We start from the raw sequence: 23,746 nt of genomic DNA, 5'->3' as shown, positions 1-23,746 counted from the left end.
TTCAGTGCCCTGGACCACTACTGGGCCTATCCCCATCCCCTATCCCCAATGCCCTGGACCACTACTGGGCCTATCCCCATCCCCTATCCCCAATGCCCTGGACCACTACTGGGCCTATCCCCATCCCCTATCCCCAATGCCCTGGACAACTGCTGGGCCTTTCCCCAATTCCCTGGACCACTACTGGGCCTATCCCCATCCCCTATCCCCTACTCCCTGGACCACTACTGGGCCTATCCCCATCCCCTATCCCCTACTGCCCTTGACCACTGCTGGGCCTATCCCCATCCCCTATCCCCTACTCCCTGGACCACTACTGGGCCTATCCCCATCCCCTATCCCCAATGCCCTGGATCACTGCTGGGCCTATCCCCATCCCTTATTCCCTACGCCCTGGACCACTACTGGGCCTATCCCCATCCCCTATCCCCAATGCCCTGGACCACTACTGGGCCTATCCCCATCCCCTATCCCCAATGCCCTGGACCACTGCTGGGCCTATCCCCATCCCCTATCCCCAATGCCCTGGACCACTGCTGGGCCTATCCCCATCCCCTATCCCCTACGCCCTGGACCACTACTGGGCCTATCCCCATCCCCTATCCCCAATGCCCTGGACCACTGCTGGGCCTATCCCCAATTCCCTGGACCACTACTGGACCTATCCCCAATGCCCTGGACCACTACTGGGCCTATCCCCATCCCCTATCCCCAATGCCCTGGACCACTGCTGGGCCTATCCCCATCCCCTATCCCCAATGCCCTGGACCAAAAAAAAGGAAAAAATAGTATGTGTATAGTATGTGTATAGTATGTGTTCCTTTTGTCCAGACTATATACAAGGAGTACAGGTACTGAGTCAATGTGCAGGGGTATGAGGTAGTAATGAGACTATATACAAGGAGTACAGGTACTGAGTCAATGTGCAGGGGTATGAGGTAGTAATGAGACTATATACAAGGAGTACAGGTACTGAGTCAATGTGCAGGGGTACGAAGTCATAATGAGACTATATACAAGGAGTACAGGTACTGAGTCAATGTGCTGGGGTACGAAGTAGTAATGAGACTATATACAAGGAGTAAATCAAATCAAATTTATTTATATAGCCCTTCTTACATCAGCTGATATCTCAAAGTGCTGTACAGAAACCCAGCATAAAACCCCAAACAGCAAGCAATGCAGGTGTTGAAGCACGGTGGCTAGGAAAAACTCCCTAGAAAGGCCAGAACCTAGGAAGAAACCTAGAGAGGAATCAGGCTATGAGGGGTGGCCGGTCCTCATCTGGCTGTGCCGGGTGGAGATTATAACAGAACATGGCCAAGATGTTCAAATGTTCATAAATGACAAGCATGGTCAAATAATAGGTCTGGGACAGGGAGCACGTTCGGTGAACAAGTCAGGATCCCATAGCCGCAGGCAGAACAGTTGACACTGGAGCAGCAGCACGGCCAGGTGGACTGGGAACAGCAAGGAGTCATCATGCCAGGTAGTCCTGAGGCATGGTCCTAGGGCTCAGGTACAGGCACCGAGTCAATGTGCAGGGGTATGAGGTAGTTGAGGTAATTGAGGTAATACTGTATGTACATCTAGTATAGATTAAAGTGACAAGGATAGATAATAAACAGTGTGTCGTGTGTAGAGTCCAGTCAGTGTGGGTAGAGTCCAGTGAGTGTGTGGGTAGAGTCCAGTCAGTGTGGGTAGAGTCCAGTGAGTGTGTGGGTAGAGTCCAGTCAGTGTGGGTAGAGACCAGTGAGTGTGGGTAGAGTCCAGACTGTGTGGGCAGAGTCCAGTGAGTGTGTGGGTAGAGTCCAGTGGGTGTGTGGGTAGAGTCCAGTGAGTGTGTGGGTAGAGTCCAGTGAGTGTGTGGGTAGAGTCCGGTGAGTGTGTGGGTAGAGTCCAGTGAGTGTGTGGGTAGAGTCCAGTGAGTGTGTGGGTAGAGTCCAGTCAGTGTGTGGGTAGAGTCCAGTGAGTGTGTGGGTAGAGTCCAGTGAGTGTGTGGGTAGAGTCCAGTGAGTGTGTGGGTAGAGTCCAGTGAGTGTGTGGGTAGAGTCCAGTCAGTGTGTGGGTAGAGTCCAGTGAGTGTGTGGGTAGAGTCCAGTGGGTGTGTGGATAGAGTCCAGTGAGTGTGTGGGTAGAGTCCAGTCAGTGTGTGGGTAGAGTCCAGTGAGTGTGTGGGTAGAGTCCAGTGAGTGTGTGGGTAGAGTCCAGTGGGTGTGTGGGTAGAGTTCAGTGAGTGTGTGGGTAGAGTCCAGTGAGTGTGTGGGTAGAGTCCAGTGAGTGTGTGGGTAGAGTCCAGTGAGTGTGTGGGTAGAGTCCAGTCAGTGTGTGGGTAGAGTCCAGTGAGTGTGTGGGTAGAGTCCAGTGAGTGTGTGGGTAGAGTCCAGTGAGTGTGTGGGTAGAGTCCAGTGAGTGTGTGGGTAGAGTCCAGTGAGTGTGTGGGTAGAGTCCAGTGAGTGTGTGGGTAGAGTCCAGTGAGTGTGTGGGTAGAGTCCAGTGAGTGTGTGGGTAGAGTCCAGTCAGTGTGTGGGTAGAGTCCAGTGAGTGTGTGGGTAGAGTCCAGTGAGTGTGTGGGTAGAGTCCAGTGAGTGTGTGGGTAGAGTCCAGTGAGTGTGTGGGTAGAGTCCAGTGAGTGTGTGGGTAGAGTCCAGTCAGTGTGTGGGTAGAGTCCAGTGAGTGTGTGGGTAGAGTCCAGTGAGTGTGTGGGTAGAGTCCAGTGAGTGTGTGGGTAGAGTCCAGTGAGTGTGTGGGTAGAGTCCAGTGAGTGTGTGGGAAGAGTCCAGTGAGTGTGTGGGTAGAGTCCAGTGGGTGTGTGGATAGAGTCCAGTGAGTGTGTGGGTAGAGTCCAGTGAGTGTGTGGGTAGAGTCCAGTGAGTGTGTGGGTAGAGTCCAGTGAGTGTGTGGGTAGAGTCCAGTGAGTGTGTGGGTAGAGTCCAGTGGGTGTGTGGATAGAGTCCAGACTGTGTGGGTAGAGTCCAGTGAGTGTGTGGGTAGAGTCCAGAGGGTGTGTGGATAGAGTCCAGACTGTGTGGGTAGAGTCCAGTGAGTGTGTGGGTAGAGTCCAGTGAGTGTGTGGGTAGAGTCCAGTCAGTGTGCATAGAGCCGCCACGTCAGTGTAAAAAAAATGGTGTCAAGGCAATTAGTCAGGATATCCATTTGATTAACTGTTCAGCACTTTTATGGCTTGAGGGTAGAAGCTGTTCAGGAGCCTTTTGATCCCAGACTTGGTGCTCCGGTACCACTTGCCGTGCGGTAGCAGAGAGGACAGTCTATGACTTGGGTGGCTGGAATCTCTGACAATTTTTAGGGCCTTCCTCTGACACTGCCTGGTTTAGAGGTCCTGGATGGCAGGGAGATCGGACCAGTAATATATGGGCCGTACGCATTACCCTCTTTAGCACTTTATAGTCTGATGCCAAGCAGTTAGCATACCAAGCAGGTAGCATACCAAGCAGGTAGCATACCAAGCAGTTAGCATACCAAGCAGTTAGCATACCAAGCAGGTAGCATACCATGCAGTTAGCATACCAAGCAGTTAGCATACCAAGCAGGTAGCATACCAAGCAGGTAGCATACCAAGCAGTTAGCATACCAAGCAGGTAGCATACCAAGCAGTTAGCATACCAAGCAGTTAGCATACCAAGCAGGTAGCATACCATGCAGTTAGCATACCAAGCAGTTAGCATACCAAGCAGTTAGCATACCAAGCAGGTAGCATACCAAGCAGTTAGCATACCATGCAGTTAGCATACCAAGCAGTTAGCATACCAAGCAGGTAGCATACCAAGCAGTTAGCATACCATGCAGTTAGCATACCAAGCAGTTAGCATACCAAGCAGGTAGCATACCAAGCAGTTAGCATACCAAGAAGTTAGCATACCATGCAGTTAGCATACCAAGCAGTTAGCATACCATGCAGTTAGCATACCAAGCAGTTAGCATACCAAGCAGGTAGCATACCAAGCAGTTAGCATACCAAGCAGTTAGCATACCATGCAGTTAGCATACCAAGCAGTTAGCATACCAAGCAGGTAGCATACCAAGCAGTTAGCATACCATGCAGTTAGCATACCAAGCAGTTAGCATACCAAGCAGGTAGCATACCAAGCAGTTAGCATACCAAGCAGTTAGCATACCAAGCAGTGATGCATCCAGTCAAGATGCTCTCAATGGTGCAGCTGTATACATGCTTTAGGATCTGAAGGCTGCATGCCAAATATATTCAGCCTTCAAAGGGAGAGGATGCGTTATCATGCCCTCATCAAGACTATGTTGATGTGTTTGGACCATGATAGGTCATTAGTGACGTGGACACCAAGGAACTTGAAGATCTCGATCCGCTCCACTACAGGCCCGTTGATGGGAATGGGTGAACAGGGAGTACAGAATGGGACTAAGCATGAGGGGCCACCGTGTTGAGTGTCAGCGTGTTGCCAACCCTCACCACCTAGAAGTCCAGGATCCAGTTGCAGAGAGAGGTGTTTTAATCCCAGGGTCCTTAGTTTAGTGATGAGCTTGGAGGGCACTATGATGTTGAACGCTGAGCTGTTGTCAATCAATAGAATTGTCATGTATAGTATGTGTTCCTTTTGTCCAGGTGGGAAAGGACACTGTGGAGTGCAATAGAGATTGCATTTTCTGTTGATCTGTTGGGGCGGTATGCGAATTGGAGTGGGTCCAGGGTGTCTGGGATGATGGTGTTGATGTGAGCCATGACCAGCCTTTCAGATACTTTCATGGCTACAGATGGGAGTGCTAGACAGTCATTTAGACAGGTTACCTTGGCGTTCTTGGGCACAGTGACTATGGTGGTCTGCTTGAAACATGTTTGTATTACAGACTGGGTCAGGGAGAGGTTGAAAATGTCAGTGAAGACACTTGGCAGGTGGTCAGCACATGCTCTGAGTACACGTCCTGGTAATCCATCTGGCCCTGCAGCTTTGTGAATGTTAAACTATTTTAAGGTCTTTCTCACATTGGCTACGGATAGCGTAATCACACAGAACAGCTGGTGCTCCATTGCATGGTTCAGTGTTGCTTGCCTTGAAGCGAGCATAGAAGGTATTTAGCTCATCTGGTAGGCTCGCGTCACTGGGCAGCTCGCGGCTTAGTTTCCCTTTAATCCATGATAGTTTGCCAGCCCTGCCAAACCCGACTAGCGACAGAGCTGGCGTAGTAGGATTCAATCTTGACTCTTTGCCTATTTGATGGTTCGTCAGAGGGCATAGAGCGATTTCTTATAAGTGTCCAGATTAGTGTCCAGCTCCTTGAAAGCGGCAGCTCTAGCCTTTAACTCAGTGCGGATGTTGCCTGTAGTCCATGGCTTCTGGTTTGGATATGTATGTACGGTCACTGTGGGGTCGATGTCATCAATGCACTTATTAATGAAGCCGGTGACTAATGTGGTGTACTCCTCAATGCCATCGGATGAATCCCGGGAACATTTTCCAGTCTGTACTAGCAAAACACTCCTGTAGCTTTACCATCCGCTTAATCTTACCACTTCTGAACTGAGTGCGTCACTGGTACTTCCTGTTTGAGTTTTTGCTTGTGAGCAGGAATCAGGAGGATAGTGTTATGGTCAGATTTGCCAAATGGAAGGCGAGGGAGAACTTTGTATACGTCTCTGTGCGTGGAGTAAAGGCGGTCTAGAGTTTTTTTCGCTTCTAGTTGCACAGGTTAGACAATAGAACGGATATAGACGGTTTAATCCTCTTTCCGACATAGTCTCGTCAGGTGTCCCGCACGCTGGATACTATAACTCCACCTCACACACACACACACACACACACACACACACACACACACACACACACACACACACACACACACACACACACACACACACACACACACACACACACACACACACACACACACACACACACACACACAAACAAACAAACATCTGCCTGTAGTGTAATCACCCTGGCCCAGCTAGCCTACACAAGTGGTCCTTGGTATGCCAAGCATGCGAGAGCCAAACCCACGTTCTCTATCCCTCTTTCTCTCCCAGTCTTTCCTATCTATCCGTAACAATAGCCCTGCTTGTCTGTTGACGTGTAAGATATGGGGCTGATGCATTCAGATACATTCATGACATCGGATGGTCGAGCCGAAATAATGACTTGTACCACACAGTTGGGTGTGGGTCAGTTCGTAGGTCAGTCTGCTGCTTGACCAGCCATTCCAATATACTGTTCCTCAAAGCCTGGGCTCATACACATAAAGCTTCTCAGAGTAGGAGTTTTGATCTAGGATCAGTTCTGTCTTTTACATCATAATGAATATTATTATATGGACCTGATCCTAGATTAACACTCCTACTCTGAGACCCAGCACTTCAGTGGAGGGGGAGACATGAGAGTAATCTTGTCCCCAAGGTGCTTAACTCATAATGTTGAAATAAGAATTGTGGACCATCACAGAAGAGCAGTGGAACAAGTTGTGGTACTGTAGGCCTGTGCGGTTGTTTTCTGTATAGCTGTATGGTGTTTCTGTAGTGATTAGGAGGCCTATAGGGACACACGGGGATGGTTAAGGGCGGGGGGCTTTAGGCAGTTAGGGGGCTGAAGTCAGAACCTCCATCCGCTCTGACCACTCCCTATGATCTCACCACAAGACCATGTGGCTGCTGTCGGATGATCGACAGATATACTATATTTCTTTCTTTCTTTCTTTCTTTCTTTCTTTCTTTCTTTCTTTCTTTCTTTCTTTCTTTCTTTCTTTCTTTCTCTCTCTCTCTCTCTCTCTGTCTCTCTCTCTCTGTCTCTCTCTCTCTCTCTCTCTGTCTCTCTCTCTCTGTCTCTCTCTCTCTGTCTCTCTCTCACCCTCTCTCTCTCACCCTCTCTCCCTCTCTCCCTCTGTTTGTGTGTAATGACTCTGTTGTTACGGTAATAATTGTGTATGCTGTGTTTCTGGGAGGTGGATCCCGGCAACAGCCCCCCTCACCAAAGTTTTGTACTGTAGCTGTGTTGGGAGTAGAGGGGGGAGGCAGAGGGGGAGTTGAGGGTGGAGGTAGAGGGGGAGGTAGAAGGGGGAGGCAGAGGGGAAGTGGAGGGGGAGGTAGAAGGGGAGGCAGAGGGGGAAGTGGAGGGGGAGGCAGAGGGGGAGGCAGAGGGGGAAGTGGAGGGGGAGGCCGAGGGGGAGTAGAGGGTGGAGGTAGAAGGGGAGGCAGGGGGAGGTAGAAGGAGGAGGCAGGGGGAGGTAGAAGGGGGAGGCAGGGGGAGGTAGAAGGGGGAGGCAGGGGGAGGTAGAAGGGGGAGGCAGAGGGGGAGGTAGAAGGGGAAGCGGAGGGGGAGGTGGAGGGGGAGGCAGAGGGGGAGGTGGAGGGGGAGGCAGAGGGGGAGGTAGAGGGGAGGCAGAGGGGGAGGGAGAGGGGGAGTTGAGGGTGGAAGTAGAGGGGAGGCCTAGGGGGAGTAGAGGGGGAGGCAGAGGGGGAGGTAGAGGGGAGGCAGAGGGGGAGGTAGAGGGGGAGGCAGAGGGGGAGTTGAGGGTGGAAGTAGAGGGGGAGGCCTAGGGGGAGTAGAGGGGAGGCAGAGGGTGGAGGTAGAGGGGGAGGCAGAGGGGGAGGTAGAAGGGGGAGGTAGAAGGGGGAAGGTGGGAAGGTGGGGCTTGTATTATTGCCATCCCCATACATTTAGACCTTGGCTGGGACCAGAGTCAGAAATGGTCCCGATAATATCCACCCTGATACAGCTGTGCTATACTGTCACACATACACTCACACGGGGTTCACTGGTGAGAACACACAGACACACACACATATGTACACACACGCACGCACACACACACACACACACACACACACACACACACACACACACACACACACACACACACACACACACACACCCACACACATCCACAACACACACACTAACGTGTGCTTGGTCAAACACATTCAACTAAAACATCCATGCCCCCATTGAGTTCCACAACTCCAGTATGTCAGTATTCCATTCTGGCTGTGTAGGATTATCCAAGGACAGCACTACACTATCCCATCAGCAGCCCAAAGATGTGTCCCAAATGACACCCTGGTCGCTTTATAGTGCATTACCTTTGACCAAGGCCTCAGCTCCAGCCAGGAGATCAGACTGTGTGCTGCTGCCATAAAAGATAATGGGAATTCCATTTGGCCCTGACTGATTTAGTCTCCTCGTCTTCTCATCTGTCTTGTAGCCGGCCTCTGTATAGACCGACCCTCAACAACATACAGCTGAGAGCGAGAGAGAGAGTGGCTGTTACTATGGTCCTCTTTGGTCTGTCCTTCAACCCTGGTCCTGGAGAACCACAGGCTATGCAGGCTTTTGTTCCTACCCAGCACTAAGACACCTGATTCCACTAATCAAAGGCTTAATGGACAGTTGATTAGTTAAATCAGGTGTGATAGTACATGGCTAGAAGAAGACCGGAGTTGAAGACGTTCTAAGGCGAGTTCTAAGTTCTAAGAAGTTGAAGTTCCAAGCCATTCTAGAATCCATTTCAGAAGTAATGGTATAAACTCTAGTTTAAATTGTTAGTTATCACTAGATGCCCAGTTCACCACCAGTGTTGGGATTAGTTACCAGTGTTGGAATTAGTTATTGCATATTACTAGTTACATTAATGTAACACGTTACCTTAAAATATAACTTTGTGTGGAAAGTAATGCGATTACCAGTTATATAAACAAAATCAAGAAATCTGTCGGCGAGTCACGAGCGCTCAACCAAAGATGGGAGAAGGTTTGAGCTGTAGTTTCTCCTTTCATCTGTGGCACTGTTTTCCTGTGCTAGTCTACAAGTGGGCTCCTGAGTGGCGCAGTGGTCTAAGACACAGCACCTCAGTACTAGAGGCTTCACTACAGACAGGCTGGTTCGTATCCAGGCTGTATCACTGGGTGTCCCGTAGGGCGGCACACAATTGGTCTGGGTTTGACCGGTGTATGCCGTCAATAAGAATTTATTCCTAGCTGACTTGCCTGGTTAATTAAATGCTGCTGAATTAGTAATGTATACTGAAAGTCAAATAGAAAAAGATTTCCCGTCTTTTCATTCAAAAATCTTAAAAGATGTTATAGAGTACACCCCAGAACCCTCGAGGTGCTTTTCTTACAGTCCTGTGTGGCTCAGTTGGTAGAGCGTGGTCCTTGCAATGCCAAGGGGTTGTGTTGTTCCATTCCCACGAGAGGGACGGGTATGAAAACCACCCGTTACTGTCACTCGCTCTGGGTAAGAGTGTCTGCTAAATGTTGAAGTGATCAATGGTGAAGATCAGAGGTATGCCCTCGGTACATTTCTATGGACAGACTCGTGTCATGACATTTCTTCACCTTTGTGTTCATGCTCCAGAACTAAATGAGGAAACGAGTGGAGATCATGGAAGCACACCAGAAAGAGAATGCATGTGTGTTGTTTGACAAAATAACTGGAATAATATTTGAAAAAAGTCATGCGTAATCTGATGATGTAACGGGTTATTTTTGTAATGCATTAACCCCCAACACTGTTCACCACTGTGTCACAGAGATGCTAGATAATAGGCCTAGTGTCTGTGTGTCTGTGTGGTTGGTTCTTGCTGGTACCATACAGTCCCAGAGTTAGTACCCAGACAATGGCTGGGATTCTCTTCACAACAGATTCTGGATGAGCGAGCGCCCACATCCCAGGGAATGACTGGCCTCTGGAACATTACAGGGAATGGGCGTCAGATATGGCCCTCACACAGGGAGGGGTCTGTGTGGCCAGTCTGGCGGGTGGGCAAGGGGGTGACACTGCCACAAAAGATCTGTCTGTCCTCCTCTGTGAGAGTCATCAGTCGTTGTTGGGGGAGAGAGGGATGGAGAGATGGAGGGAATGAGAGAGGGGAAAGGACAGAGGATTAATGTTGCCGTCAGTCCATTCTCATTTGGATGTTTTTGGGACCGAGGCTGAGAGTGAGAGAGAGCAGGCTGAGAGTGAGAGAGAGCGCAGGCTGAGAGTGAGAGAGTGCAGGCTGAGAGTGAGAAAGCGCAGGCTGAGAGTGAGAGAGAGCGCAGGCTGAGAGTGAGAGAGCGCAGGCTGAGAGTAGGATGACCAAGGCTGAGAGGGAGAGAGTACAGGCTGAGAGTAGGATGACCGAGGCTGAGAGTGAGAAAGCGCAGGCTGAGAGTGAGAGAGAGCGCAGGCTGAGACTGAGAGAGAGCGCAGGCTGAGAGTGAGAGAGCACAGGCTGAGAGTGAGAGAGCGCAGGCTGAGAGTGAGAGAGCGCAGGCTGAGAGTGAGAGAGCGCAGGCTGAGAGTGAGAGAGCGCAGGCTGAGAGTAGGATGACCAAGGCTGAGAGGGAGAGAGTACAGGCTGAGAGTAGGATGACCGAGGCTGAGAGTGAGAGAGAGAGCAGGCTGAGAGTGAGAGAGCTCAGGCTGAGAGTGAGAGAGACCGCAGGCTGAGAGTGAGAGAGACCGCCGGCTGAGAATGAGAGAGCTCAGGCTGAGAGTGAAAGAGACCGCCGGCTGAGAGTGAGAGAGAGCGCAGGCTGAGAGTGAAAGAGACCGCCGGCTGAGAGTGAGAGAGCTCAGGCTGGTGTGTGCAGTGGATAGGAAAGGATTAGATGCAGGACACAGGTCATCACTGTGCTACTAACATATAGGTGAGGATGCAGCAAGGGGACAGGATGCTCTGCTACTGACTGAAAGAGGGAGACCTTAGAGCAGGGGTAGGCAACTACATTCAGCTGCGGGGCTATTTTTGTTGGGGTGAATGGTCGGTGTGTCGGAACATGTTTATAATAATTTGTACACTGCAAATTGACCAGAACTTGTACCAAACCCCCAAAACAGATTTTATTTTAATAGAAAAATAATTTCATACCTTGATTACATTGAGACACGATCACATATTTCTTTTTTTATTTGTGGGAGTATTTCAACTCATTTTTAGCTGAATTCCTGGTGATTTTACTGTATATATATATATTTTTAACCCCTCCCCCAAAAAACTCTTTTTTTGGACCATGTCTTTTGCTCCCATTTTTGTGTAATATCAAAACCTGGCGAAGATTGTGTCTTAGAGGATAGTTGACCTATTGCAAGATGGATGACTCATATCGCAGGACGATGGTGTGTATTTGGCCAGATTACATTTTTCTGAGGCTTGGAATTAAAGAGTCATTGTCAGAAATAAAACCAATGCTGAATAATAGTTGTGTCGTAAGGTCATTCTCTAAAATCTCAGTTTTTTGTTTTTTTAAATCTGTCTCCCAAGTCCAACTCCTGAAATCCACAGAAGTCGGCCGCCAGAGTCTTCTGTACCTGAAAGAGATTGGCGATGGCTGGTTCGGAAAGGTAAGACCACTCACTCTCTTTTTCTTGTCAATTCATTTGGGTTATTTTCACTGTGCTGGAAGCTACAATACAGGTTTATGAGAGGTAGCTAGATTAAATGTTCTGTCAACTTCGGCAGGCTCACGGTTGTTATGCGCTGAGCTGTGATCCTAGGTGTGTTTGAGTCAGCCTGTTTGAATGGACGACACGCTACATTACCTGGAATGTGTGTCTGTATCGGTAATGATGGGCTGATCCACAAGCCTTTGATGTCTGTCTGCCTGCCTGCCTGCCTGACTGACTGACTGACTGACTGACTGACTGACTGACTGACTGCCTGCCTGACTGACTGCCTGACTGCCTGCCTGACTGCCTGACTGACTGCCTGACGCTGTACAGAGAGGTATAGAACGCCGTGGAAAGACTGGGAGAGAACCGTGTAGCCTGCCCTCGCAATGCAGCAGTTTTTAGTTAGCATTTCACTCTGTTTTTATTGTCAGATAACCATCTTACTCTGAGCGATGGGAATGAACTACTGTAACACTAGATAACCATCTTACTCTGAGTGATGGGAATTAGCTACTGTAACACTAGATAACCATCTTACTCTGAGTGATGGGAATTAGCTACTGTAACACTAGATAACCATCTTACTCTGAGTGATTAGAATTAGCTACTGTAACACTAGATAACCATCTTACTCTGAGTGATTAGAATTAGCTACTGTAACACTAGATAACCATCTTACTCTGAGTGATTAGAATTAGCTACTGTAACACTATATAACCATCTTACTCTAAGTGATGGGACTTAGCTACTGTAACACTAGATAACCATCTTACTCTGAGTGATGGGACTTAGCTACTGTACCACTAGATAACCATCTTACTCTGAGTGATTAGAATTAGCTACTGTAACACTAGATAACCATCTTACTCTGAGTGATTAGAATTAGCTACTGTAACACTATATAACCATCTTACTCTAAGTGATGGGACTTAGCTACTGTAACACTAGATAACCATCTTACTCTGAGTGATGGGACTTAGCTACTGTAACACTAGATAACCATCTTACTCTGAGTGATGGGACTTAGCTACTGTAACACTAGATAACCATCTTACTCTGAGTGATGGGACTTAGCTACTGTAACACTAGATAACCATCTTACTCTGAGTGATGGGACTTAGCTACTGTACCACTAGATAACCATCTTACTCTGAGTGATTAGAATTAGCTACTGTAACACTAGATAACCATCTTACTCTGAGTGATGGGACTTAGCTACTGTAACACTAGATAACTGATTCTTGTCATTCTCTCGTTCCCTCCCTCTTTCTGTTTCTTTGTTCTGTTCCTTCTCACACTCATACACTCTTACACACATACTTTCCCCACACTTGTGTTCCTTGACTGGGTATGTCCATTCGTGTGTGTGTCTCTGTGACTGCATGCATACCTCTCTGTGTGTCTCTGTGACTGCATGCATACCTCTCTGTGTGTCTCTGTGACTGCATGCATACCTCTCTGTGTGTCTCTGTGACTGCATGCATACCTCTCTGTGTGTCTCTGTGACTGTATGCATACCTCTCTGTGTGTCTCTGTGACTGCATGCATACCTCTCTGTGTGTCTCTGTGACTGCATGCATACCTCTCTGTGTGTCTCTGTGACTGCATGCATACCTCTCTGTGTGTCTCTGTATCTCCTGGTCTGTCTCTTGTTGGTCTCTTTATGAATCTGCATGTCCTGTGGGTGCTTCTCTGTGTATCTCTCTATTTCCTGTGTATGCCTCTCTGTCTCTGTGTGTCTCTCTATTTCTTCTGTATGCCTCTCTGTCTCTGTGTGTCTCTCTATTTCCTGTGTATGCCTCTCTGTCTCTGTGTGTCTCTCTATTTTCTGTGTATGCCTCTCTGTCTCTGTGTGTCTCTCTATTTCCTGTGTATGCCTCTCTGTCTCTATGTGTCTCTCTATTTTCTGTGTATGCCTCTCTGTCTCTGTGTGTCTCTCTATTTCCTGTGTATGCCTCTCTGTCTCTGTGTGTCTCTCTATTTCCTGTGTATGCCTCTCTGTCTCTGTGTCTCTCTATTTCCTGTGTATGCCTCTGCCTCTGTGTATCTCTCTATTTCCTGTGTATGCCGCTCTGTCTCCTGATGTATCTCTCTATTTCCTGTGTATGCCGCTCTGTCTCCTGATGTATCTCTCTATTTCCTGTGTATGCCTCTGCCTCTGTTTATCTCTCTATTTCCTGTGTATGCCGCTCTGTCTCCTGATGTATCTCTCTATTTCCTGTGTATGCCTCTGCCTCTGTGTATCTCTCTATTTCCTGTGTATGCCTCTGCCTCTGTGTATCTCTCTATTTCCTGTGTATGCCTCTCTGTCTCTGTGTGTCTCTCTATTTCCTGTGTATGCCTCTCTGTCTCTGTGTATGCCTCTCTGTCTCTGTGTTTCTCTCTATTTCCTGTGTATGCCCCTGTCTCTGTGTGTCTCTCTATTTCCTGTGTATGCCTCTCTGTGTCTGTGTCGCTCTATTTCCTGTGTATGCCTCTCTGTCTCTGTGTATCTCTCTATTTCCTGTGTATGCCTCTCTGTCTCTGTGTATCTCTCTATTTCCTGTGTATGCCTCTCTGTCTCTGTGTCTCTCTATTTCCTGTATATGCCTCTCTGTCTCTGTGTATCTCTCTATTTCCTGTGTATGCCCCTGTCTCTGTGTGTCTCTCTATTTCCTGTGTATGCCTCTCTGTCTCTGTGTCTCTCTATTTCCTGTGTATGCCTCTCCGTATCTCTCTATTTCCTGTGTATGCCTCTCCGTATCTCTCTATTTCCTGTGTATGCCTCTCCGTATCTCTCTATTTCCTGTGTATGCCTCTCCGGTTCTCTCTATTTCCTGTGTATGCCTCTCTGTCTCTGTGTATCTCTCTATTTCCTGTGTATGCCTCTCTGTCTCTGTGTCTCTCTATTTCCTGTGTATGCCTCTCTGTCTCTGTGTATCTCTCTATTTCCTGTGTATGCCTCTCTGTCTCTGTGTATCTCTCTATTTCCTGTGTATGCCTCTCTGTCTCTGTGTATCTCTCTATTTCCTGTGTATGCCTCTCTGTCTCTGTGTCTCTCTATTTCCTGTGTATGCCTCTCCGTATCTCTCTATTTCCTGTGTATGCCTCTCCGTATCTCTCTATTTCCTGTGTATGCCTCTCTGTCTCTGTGTGTCTCTCTATTTCCTGTGTATGCCTCTCTGTCTCTGTGTGTCTCTCTATTTCCTGTGTATGCCTCTCTGTCTCTGTGTGTCTCTCTATTTCCTTGCATTTGTGTGACTGTCCACCTTTCACCTGAATGTGTGGGTCCTCATCAACCATGTTTGTCCTCAACAATCATCACCTCCGTGTGTGTGTACTGTTTGGGAATTATTGTTTTGTTTCTGTGTGTCTCTCTGTGTTTCTGTCTTTATGTGTCTCTCTGTCTGTCTTTCTGTCTCCGTGTGTCTCTCTGTCTGTTTCTCTGTGTTTCTCTGTCTGTCTGTCTGTCTGTCTGTCTGTCTGTCTGTCTGTCTGTCTGTCTGTCTGTCTGTCTGTCTGTCTCTTTTTGTGTCTCTCTGTTTGACTTTGTGTGTATATCTTCCATTCCAATCTCTCCTCATGTCTGTCTGTGTGTCTCCGTGTGTGTGTCTGTGTCTGTGTGTGTGTCTCCGTGTGTGTACCCTGTGTGTGTGTCTGTGTGTGTGTCTGTGTGTGTGTGTCTGTGTGTGTACCCTGTGTGTGTGTCTGTGTGTGTGTGTCTCCGTGTGTGTACCCTGTGTGTGTGTCTGTGTGTGTGTGTGTGTGTGTGTGTGTGTGTGTGTGTGTGTGTGTGTGTGTGTGTGTGTGTGTGTGTGTACCCTGTGTTTGTGTGTCTGTGTGTGTGTGTGTGTGTGTGTGTCTCCCATGTGTGTACCCTGTGTGTGTGTCTGTGTGTGTGTCTCCCATGTGTGTGTGTGTGTGTGTGTGTGTGTGTGTGTGTGTGTGTGTGTCTCCCATGTGTGTGTGTGTGTGTGTGTGTGTGTGTGTGTGTGTGTGTGTGTGTGTGTGTGTGTGTGTGTGTGTGTGTGTGTGTGTGTGTGTGTGTGTGTGTGTGTGTGTGTGTGTGTGTGTACCCTGTGTGTGTGTCTGTGTGTGTGTGTCTCCCATGTGTGTACCCTGTGTGTGTGTGTCTGTGTGTGTGTGTGTCTCCCATGTGTGTACCCTGTGTGTGTGTGTGTGCGTCTCCCATGTGTGTGCTCTGTGTGTGTCTGTGTGGCTCCCATACCAGGTTCTCCTGGGGGAGGTGAATGCGGGCCTCAGCTCCACCCAGGTGGTGGTTAAGGAGCTCAAGGCCAGTGCCAGCGTTCAGGACCAGATGCACTTCCTGGAGGAGTCCCAGCCATACCGGTGAACAGACTTTCTCTGTCTCTATCTGTTCATCAGGCTTAAGCCATGTTTCAGTCAGGCCAATCATATCGGTATTATGATCAGTGATTAGTTAATTGACTATAACTGCCTTTGAAGTGAGGGATCTAAAATTAAGTAGCCCTATTTTGAGATGTGAGGTATCACAATCTCTTTCAATAATGGCAGGAATGGAGGAGGTCTTTATTCTGGTGAGATGGCTAAGGCGAACACTGCCATGTTTTGTTTTGCCCAACCTAGATCGAGGCACAGACACAGTCTCAATGGGGATAGCTGAGCTGACTGTGCTAGTGGCAGACTCCACTAAGCTGACAGGCTGGCTAACAGCCTGCTGCGTGGCCTGTACCCAACTCTCTGCCATTCTGCCTGTATTTTGTGCCTCCACTAACTCTGCCATTCTACCAGTGTTTTGTGCCTCCACTAACTCTGCCATTCTACCAGTGTTTTGTGCCTCCACTAACTCTGCCATTCTACCAGTGTTTTGTGCCTCCACTAACTCTGCCATTCTACCAGTGTTTTGTGCCTCCACTAACTCTGCCATTCTACCAGTGTTTTGTGCCTCCACTAACTCTGCCATTCTACCAGTGTTTTGTGCCTCCACTAACCCTCTGCCATTGTGCCCGTCCGTCTCCAGTGCCCTCCAGCACCCAGCGCTCCTACATTGCCTGGCGCAGTGCACTGAGGTCACCCCCTACCTGCTGGTCATGGAATTCTGCCCTCTGGTGAGTACTGGACTGGACTGGACTGTCATTGCATCACTGTATATAGAACTATCTGTCTGTGGCCATTGCAGTCAGTAGCCTGCTGGACTGGCTGGAGTTCTATTGCTACAGTGAGTTTATTTTACTTTTATTTAACCAGGAAAGTCAGTTAAGAACAAATTCTTATTTTCAATGACGGCCTAGGAACAGTGGGCTAACTGCCTGTTCAGGGGCAGAACGACAGATTTGTACCTTGTCAGCTCGGGGGTTTGAACTCGCAACCTTCCGGTTACTAGTCCAACGCTCTAACCACTAGGCTACCCTACTGCCTCTACACTCTAACCACTAGGCTACCCTGCCGTCCCTACACTCTAACCACTAGGCTACCCTGCCGCCCCAGTGTACAGTATGTATAACAATCATCATGGACTGGACTAGACTGGACCCTCACTTCAGCACTGTGTCTCTCTGTTTCCAGACATTGTAGACAGTTTAAGACAGGGTTTCCTAGGTTTCCAGGGTTTCCTGGGTGCATGTTTTGGTTTTTGCCCTAGCACTACACAGCTGATTCATTAATCAAAGCGTGATGATGAGGTGGTCATTTGCTGTGTAGTGATAGGGCGAAAAAGCAAACGTACAGCCAGGACCGAGTTTGGGAAACGCTGCTCTAAAACACTTAGTGTGATGATAGATTATATTTGGATGCATTCAACTGCCCCCCAGTGGCCAGATATTGTATTACTTGCTGAGTGGGCAATCAAATGATCATGTGGTGTCACCTATATTTTTTTTCCACTTAGGTTGGAGTCATTAAAACTCATTTTTCAACCACTCCACAAATTTCTTGTTAACAAACTATAGTTTTGGCAAGTCGGTTAGGACATCTACTTTGTGCATGACATAAGTAATTTTTCCAACAATTGTTTACGGACAGATTATTTCACTTATAATTCATCGTATCGCAATTCCAGTGGGTCAGAAGTTTACATACACTAAGTTGACTATGCCTTTAAACAGCTTGGAAAATTCCAGAAAATTATGTATTGGTTTTAGAAGCTTCTGATAGGCTACTTGACATCATTTGAGTCAATTGGAGGTGTACCTGTGGATATATTTCAAGGCCTACCTTCAAACTCTGTGCCTCTTTGCTTGACATCATGGGAAAATTAAAATAAATCTGCCAAGACCTCAGAAAAAAAATTGTAGACCTCCACAAGTCTGGTTCATCCTTGGGAGCAATTTCCAAATGCCTGAAAGTACCACGTTCATCTGTACAAACAATAGTACGCAAGTATAAACACCATGGGATCACGCAGCCGTCATACCGCTCAGGAAGGACACGCATTCTGTCTCTGAGAGATTAACGTATTTTGGTCTGAAAAGTGCAAATCAATCCCAGAACAACAGCTAAGGACCTTGTGAAGATGCTGGAGGAAACAGGTACAAAAGTATCTTTATCCACAGTAAAACGAGTCCTATATCGACATAACCTGAAAGGCCTCTCAGCAAGGAAGAGGCCACTGCTCCAAAACCATCATAAAAAGCCAGACCACGGTTTGCAACTGCGCATGGGGACAAAGATCGCACTTTTTGGAGAAATGTCCTCTGGTCTGTTGAAACAAAAATAGAACAGTTTTGCCATCATGACCATTGTTATGTTTGGAGGAAAAAGGGGGAGGCTTGCAAGCTGAAGAACTCCATCCCAACCGGGAATCACGGGGGTGGCAGCATCATGTTGTGGGGGTACTTTGCAGCAGGAGGGACTGGTGCACTTCACAAAATAGATGGCTTCATGAGGAATTAAAAAGCAACATCTCAAGACATCGGTCAGGAAGTTAAAGCTTGGTCACAAATGGGTCTTCCAAATGGACAATGACCAAGCATACATCCAAAGTTGTGGCAAAATGGCTTAAGGACAACAAAGTGAAGGTATTTGTGTGGCCACAAAGCCCTGACCTCAATCCTATAGAAAATTTGTGGGCAGAACTGAAGAAGGTATGTGAGCAAGGAGGCCTACAAACCTGACTCAGTAACAGGAATGGTCCAAAATTCACCCTCTGGGAAGCTTGTGGAAGGCTACGACCCAAGTTAAACAATTTAAAGGCAATGCTACCAAATACTAATTGAGTGTATGTAAACTTCTCCCATTGGGAATGTGATGAAAGAAATAAAAGCTGAAATAAATCATTGTCTCTACTATTATTCTGACATTTCAAATTCTTAAAATAAAGTGGTAATCCTAACTGACCTAAAACAGGGACATTTTTACTAGGATTAAATGTCAGGAATTGTGAAAAACTTAGTTTAAATGTATTTGGCTAAGGTGTATGTAAACTTTCCGATTTCAACTGTAACTGCACTCATTGACTACCTATCTACACTGTTTTCACTTCCAAAAAGCCCTTCAGCCTATAGTAACTCGAGACCTAATTGTAGTGTAACTATTTGTGTAAGCATCACCCTTTATATACTATAACTGTGTCAATATCTATAGTATCTCTGCTATATATCCACCAGGGTGGGGGTCAATCCCCTTTAAATTCTAGTCAATTCAGGAAGTATACTGACATTCCATTTCTCTTCACATCTTTTTCATGAGTAAACTTGTGGAATTAGACTGGAATTATTATGGGATTGACTCCAACTCTGATCTCCACCACATGTCCTCATGTCACCAGGGAGATGTGAAAGGGTACCTGCGGGGCTGTCGGGCTTCAGACACAATGACCCCTGAACCCCTGATCCTGCAGAGGATGGCCTGTGAGATCGCCTCAGGACTCCTGCACCTGCACAAACACAACTTCATACACAGGTGTGTGTCGCTCCGTTTATCTGTCTCTGCCACGAACTGTCGATTGATTGACTGATTGATTGATTTTCATTCATCAGTAAAACAACAATATACATATACACACAGTACATACAGAAAACGTGACCAGGAAGTCAGAGACTTATTTTAGTTCTGACCCCTATCCTTGGTTTATATACAGTGACTTTTGAAAGTATTCAGACCCCTTGACTCTTCCCTTTTTTTATGTTACAGCCTTATTCTAAAATTGATTAAAACATATAAAAGAATCCTCAGCAATCTACACACAATACCCCATAATGACAAAGTGAAAAAAGTTTTTTAGAAATTTTAGCAAATGTGTAAAAAAATAAAAGAGAAATACTTAATTACATAAGTATTCTGACCATTCGCTATGAGACTCTATATTGAGCTCAGGTGCATCCTGTTTCCATTGATCAGCCTTGAGATGTTTCTACAACTTCATTGGAGTCCACCTGTAGTAAATTCAATTGATTGGACATGATTTGGAAAGGCTCACACCTGTCTATATAAGGTACCACAGTTGACAGTGCATGTCAGTGCAAAAACCAAGCCATGAGGTCAAGGCACAGATCTGGGGAAGGGTACCAACACCTTTCTGCAACATTAAAAGTTGCAGAAATGGGAGAATCTTCCAGAAGGACAACCATATCTGTAGCACTCCACCAATCTTGCCTTCATGGTAGAGTGGCCAGTCGGAAACCACTCCTAGGCAAAAGGCACATGATAGGCACCAAAAGGAACCCAAAGACTCTCAGACCATGAGAAACAAGATTCTCTGGTCTGATGAAACAAAGACTGAACTACTTGAATACCAAGCATCATGTCTGGAGGAAAGCTGACACCATCCCTATGGTGAATCATGGTGTTGGCAGCATCATGCTGTGGAGATGTTTTTCAGAGGCAGGAACTGGGGGACTAGTCAGGATCGAGGCAAAGATGATTGCTGCAAAGAACAGCGAGATCCTTGATGAAAACCTGCTCCAGAGCGCTCAGGACCTTAAACTGGGGCAAAGGTTCACCTTCCAACAGGACAATGACCCTAAGCACACAGCCAAGACAATGCAGGTGTGGCTTCGGGACAAGTCTCTGAATGTCCTTGAGTGGCCCAGCCAGAGCCCGGACTTGAACCCGATCGAGCATCTCTGGAGAGATCTGAAAATGGCTGTGCAGCGACGCTCCCCATCCAACCTGACAGAGCTTGAGAGGATCTGCTGAGAAGAATGGGAGAAACTCCCCAAATACAGGTGTGCGAAGCTTGTAGCGTCAAACCCAAAAAAAACTCTCGCCGCTGTAATCGCTGCCAAGGGTGCATCAACAATGTACTGAATAAAGAGTCTACGTAACGTAAATGTGATATTTCAGTTTTTTGCTTTGTAATTATGGGGTATTGTGTGTAGATTGATGAGGGGGAAAAAACAATTTATTACATTTTGTAATGTAACAAAATGTGTAAAAAGTCAAAGGGTGTAAATACATAGGTGTTGTGTATATATATACAGTTACATAGATACAGACACAAGTTGTACTTGTTATACTACAAACCACTCAATGCCGTTGTATGACACTGATACCACCCTGACGACTGTTACCGAGTAGTCACCGTATTCTCCTTCTGGAGAAACCTAGAATGGCTGGGTTGAGGCTAGTTTACCAGAATCCTGCAGCTGTGATTGGTTGGCTCTTCTTCCTGGTTCCTGTTGGTTTCTTCCTGTAACAATATCCTGGTGCTGCCTGAGTGCCTCTTTATAGACTCCAGCATCAGTGATTTTGTTGCAGGGGGGGACCCTTCTCTCCAGAGTGACCCCTGCTCTTCCTTTCACTGATGTCTACAACATCCACTTAATGAGGAATGAGGTCTCATATGGTTCAATCGGTAGGGCATGGTGGTTGCTATGCCAGGATTGTGATGGTGGTTGCTATGCCAGGATAGGGCTAACGATACGTAAAATGTATGCACGGATGATTATAAGTTGTCTGCTCAATGACATATATCATTATTAGGAACGGTTCGAATTGATAAGTAACGATGTATGACATTTATTGACTGAATTTCTGTAAGACTTTTAGTACAGTGTTGAACATGTCAGGCTACCCATGCGTGGTGTCACCGTGATACCTTGACTGTTATGCATAGCCATCAATCAGTTATCCTCTAATGTACAAATGTGTTCTCTGTCTTCCCCCCCCCGCAGTGACCTGGCCCTGAGAAACTGCCTGCTGACCGCTGACGTCACAGTGAAGATCGGAGACTACGGCCTGTCACACAACAAGTACAAAGAGGACTACTTTGAGACGTCAGACCAGATGTACGTGCCCCTGCGTTGGATCGCTCCAGAACTCATAGATGAAGTCCATGGCAACCTTCTGGTGGTAGACCAGAGCAAACAGAGCAATGTCTGGTAATGAATGATTTAATTAACCAATCAGTCAGTATGGGTAGTCCATGGCAACCTTCTGGTGGTAGACCAGAGCAAACAGAGCAACGTCTGGTAATGAATGATTTAATTAACCAATCAGTCAGTATGGGTAGTCCATGGCAACCATCTGGTGGTAGACCAGAGCAAACAGAGCAACGTCTGGTAATGAATGATTTAATTAACCAATCAGTCAGTATGGGTAGTCCATGGCAACCATCTGGTGGTAGACCAGAGCAAACAGAGCAATGTCTGGTAATGAATGATTTAATTAACCAATCAGTCAGTATGGGTAGTCCATGGCAACCATCTGGTTGTAGACCAGAGCAAACAGAGCAACGTCTGGTAATGAATGATTTAATTAACCAATCAGTCAGTATGGGTAGTCATTGGCAACCTTCTGGTGGTAGACCAGAGCAAACAGAGCAACGCCTGGTAATGAATGATTTAATTAACCAATCAGTCAGTATGGGTAGTCCATGGCAACCATCTGGTGGTAGACCAGAGCAAACAGAGCAACGTCTGGTAATGAATGATTTAATTAACCAATCAGTCAGTATGGGTAGTCCATGGCAACCATCTGGTGGTAGACCAGAGCAAACAGAGCAACGTCTGGTAATGAATGATTTAATTAACCAATCAGTCAGTATGGGTAGTCCATGGCAACCATCTGGTGGTAGACCAGAGCAAACAGAGCAACGTCTGGTAATGAATGATTTAATTAACCAATCAGTCAGTATGGGTAGTCCATGGCAACCATCTGGTGGTAGACCAGAGCAAACAGAGCAACGTCTGGTAATGAATGATTTAATTAACCAATCAGTCAGTATGGGTAGTCCATGGCAACCTTCTGGTGGTAGACCAGAGCAAACAGAGCAACGTCTGGTAATGAATGATTTAATTAACCAATCAGTCAGTATGGGTAGTCCATGGCAACCATCTGGTGGTAGACCAGAGCAAACAGAGCAACGTCTGGTAATGAATGATTTAATTAACCAATCAGTCAGTATGGGTAGTCCATGGCAACCATCTGGTGGTAGACCAGAGCAAACAGAGCAATGTCTGGTAATGAATGATTTAATTAACCAATCAGTCAGTATGGGTAGTCCATGGCAACCATCTGGTGGTAGACCAGAGCAAACAGAGCAACGTCTGGTAATGAATGATTTAATTAACCAATCAGTCAGTATGGGTAGTCCATGGCAACCATCTGGTGGTAGACCAGAGCAAACAGAGCAACGTCTGGTAATGAATGATTTAATTAACCAATCAGTCAGTATGGGTAGTCCATGGCAACCTTCTGGTGGAGAGAGCTCAGTTGGTAGAGCACGGAACTTGCAACGCTTGAATAGTGTGTTTGATTACGGAGATCATGGTAGAGATAGCATTCAGAACCCAATTATCTAGTATTACACATTCAACCCTATGGGCCAGTTTCCCTGACTCACATTCAGCCAAATCCTCGACTATGAACAACCTCAATGCTTTTTAGTCTAGGACTTGGCTGATTCTGTATCCGGAAAAATGTCCCTATCTGGAAACCGACACCATAAAATATGTGAACGTAATTTGGGGTTCACAGCAAAACCTATTGTTATCAGGGGGGGGGGCTGAGGGGTTGGTCATTGAGTTATTGACAAATCATAAATCTCCTTTTACGTGTCCATTTAAACCACTCTGTAAATCCACTGTCCTTTTTGTCCTTCTGTGAACCCCGTAGATATATTTTCCAAATGTTTTTCCCAATAAATATTGGTGGTTATGCTTCACGTGTTGTTCTTCTCCGTGATTCTATAGTGTCATGTTGAGTGGGTTTCTTTGGTCTTTCTGTTCTCTCTCAGGTCTCTGGGAGTGACTATCTGGGAGTTATTTGAGTTGGGGAACCAGCCGTACAGACAGTACTCAGACAGACAGGTGTTAACCTACACCGTGAGGGAACAGCAACTCAGACTGCCCAAGCCCCTGCTCAAAATACCCTTGGCAGAGCGCTGGTAAGTCACGCACGTACGCACACAAGGGAGCAACACAGGGGCACATACACACACACACACACACACACCACAAACAATCTTACCTTTTATCGTTCTAAACCTTAAT

At 47.0% G+C, this 23,746-nt stretch overlaps 1 protein-coding gene across 1 annotated transcript in view; it reads left to right on the top strand.

The window, feature by feature from the left end:
• The window catches only part of LOC115144509 (serine/threonine-protein kinase LMTK1-like), an 83,421-nt gene that overhangs the window by 45,497 nt on the left and 14,178 nt on the right, over positions 1 to 23,746 (top strand). The window contains 6 exon segments of the mRNA XM_065002325.1: positions 11,227 to 11,306; positions 15,565 to 15,683; positions 16,336 to 16,423; positions 19,081 to 19,214; positions 21,428 to 21,634; positions 23,491 to 23,640. Of these exon segments, the coding sequence (XP_064858397.1) occupies positions 11,227 to 11,306; positions 15,565 to 15,683; positions 16,336 to 16,423; positions 19,081 to 19,214; positions 21,428 to 21,634; positions 23,491 to 23,640 (778 nt within the window).

The sequence above is a fragment of the Oncorhynchus nerka genome, linkage group LG16 (assembly GCF_034236695.1).
Source record: "Oncorhynchus nerka isolate Pitt River linkage group LG16, Oner_Uvic_2.0, whole genome shotgun sequence".
Taxonomy (NCBI): Eukaryota; Metazoa; Chordata; class Actinopteri; order Salmoniformes; family Salmonidae; genus Oncorhynchus; species Oncorhynchus nerka.
The sequence above is the reverse complement of the archived record's forward strand: the minus strand, read 5'-3'. Positions and strand labels throughout refer to the sequence as shown.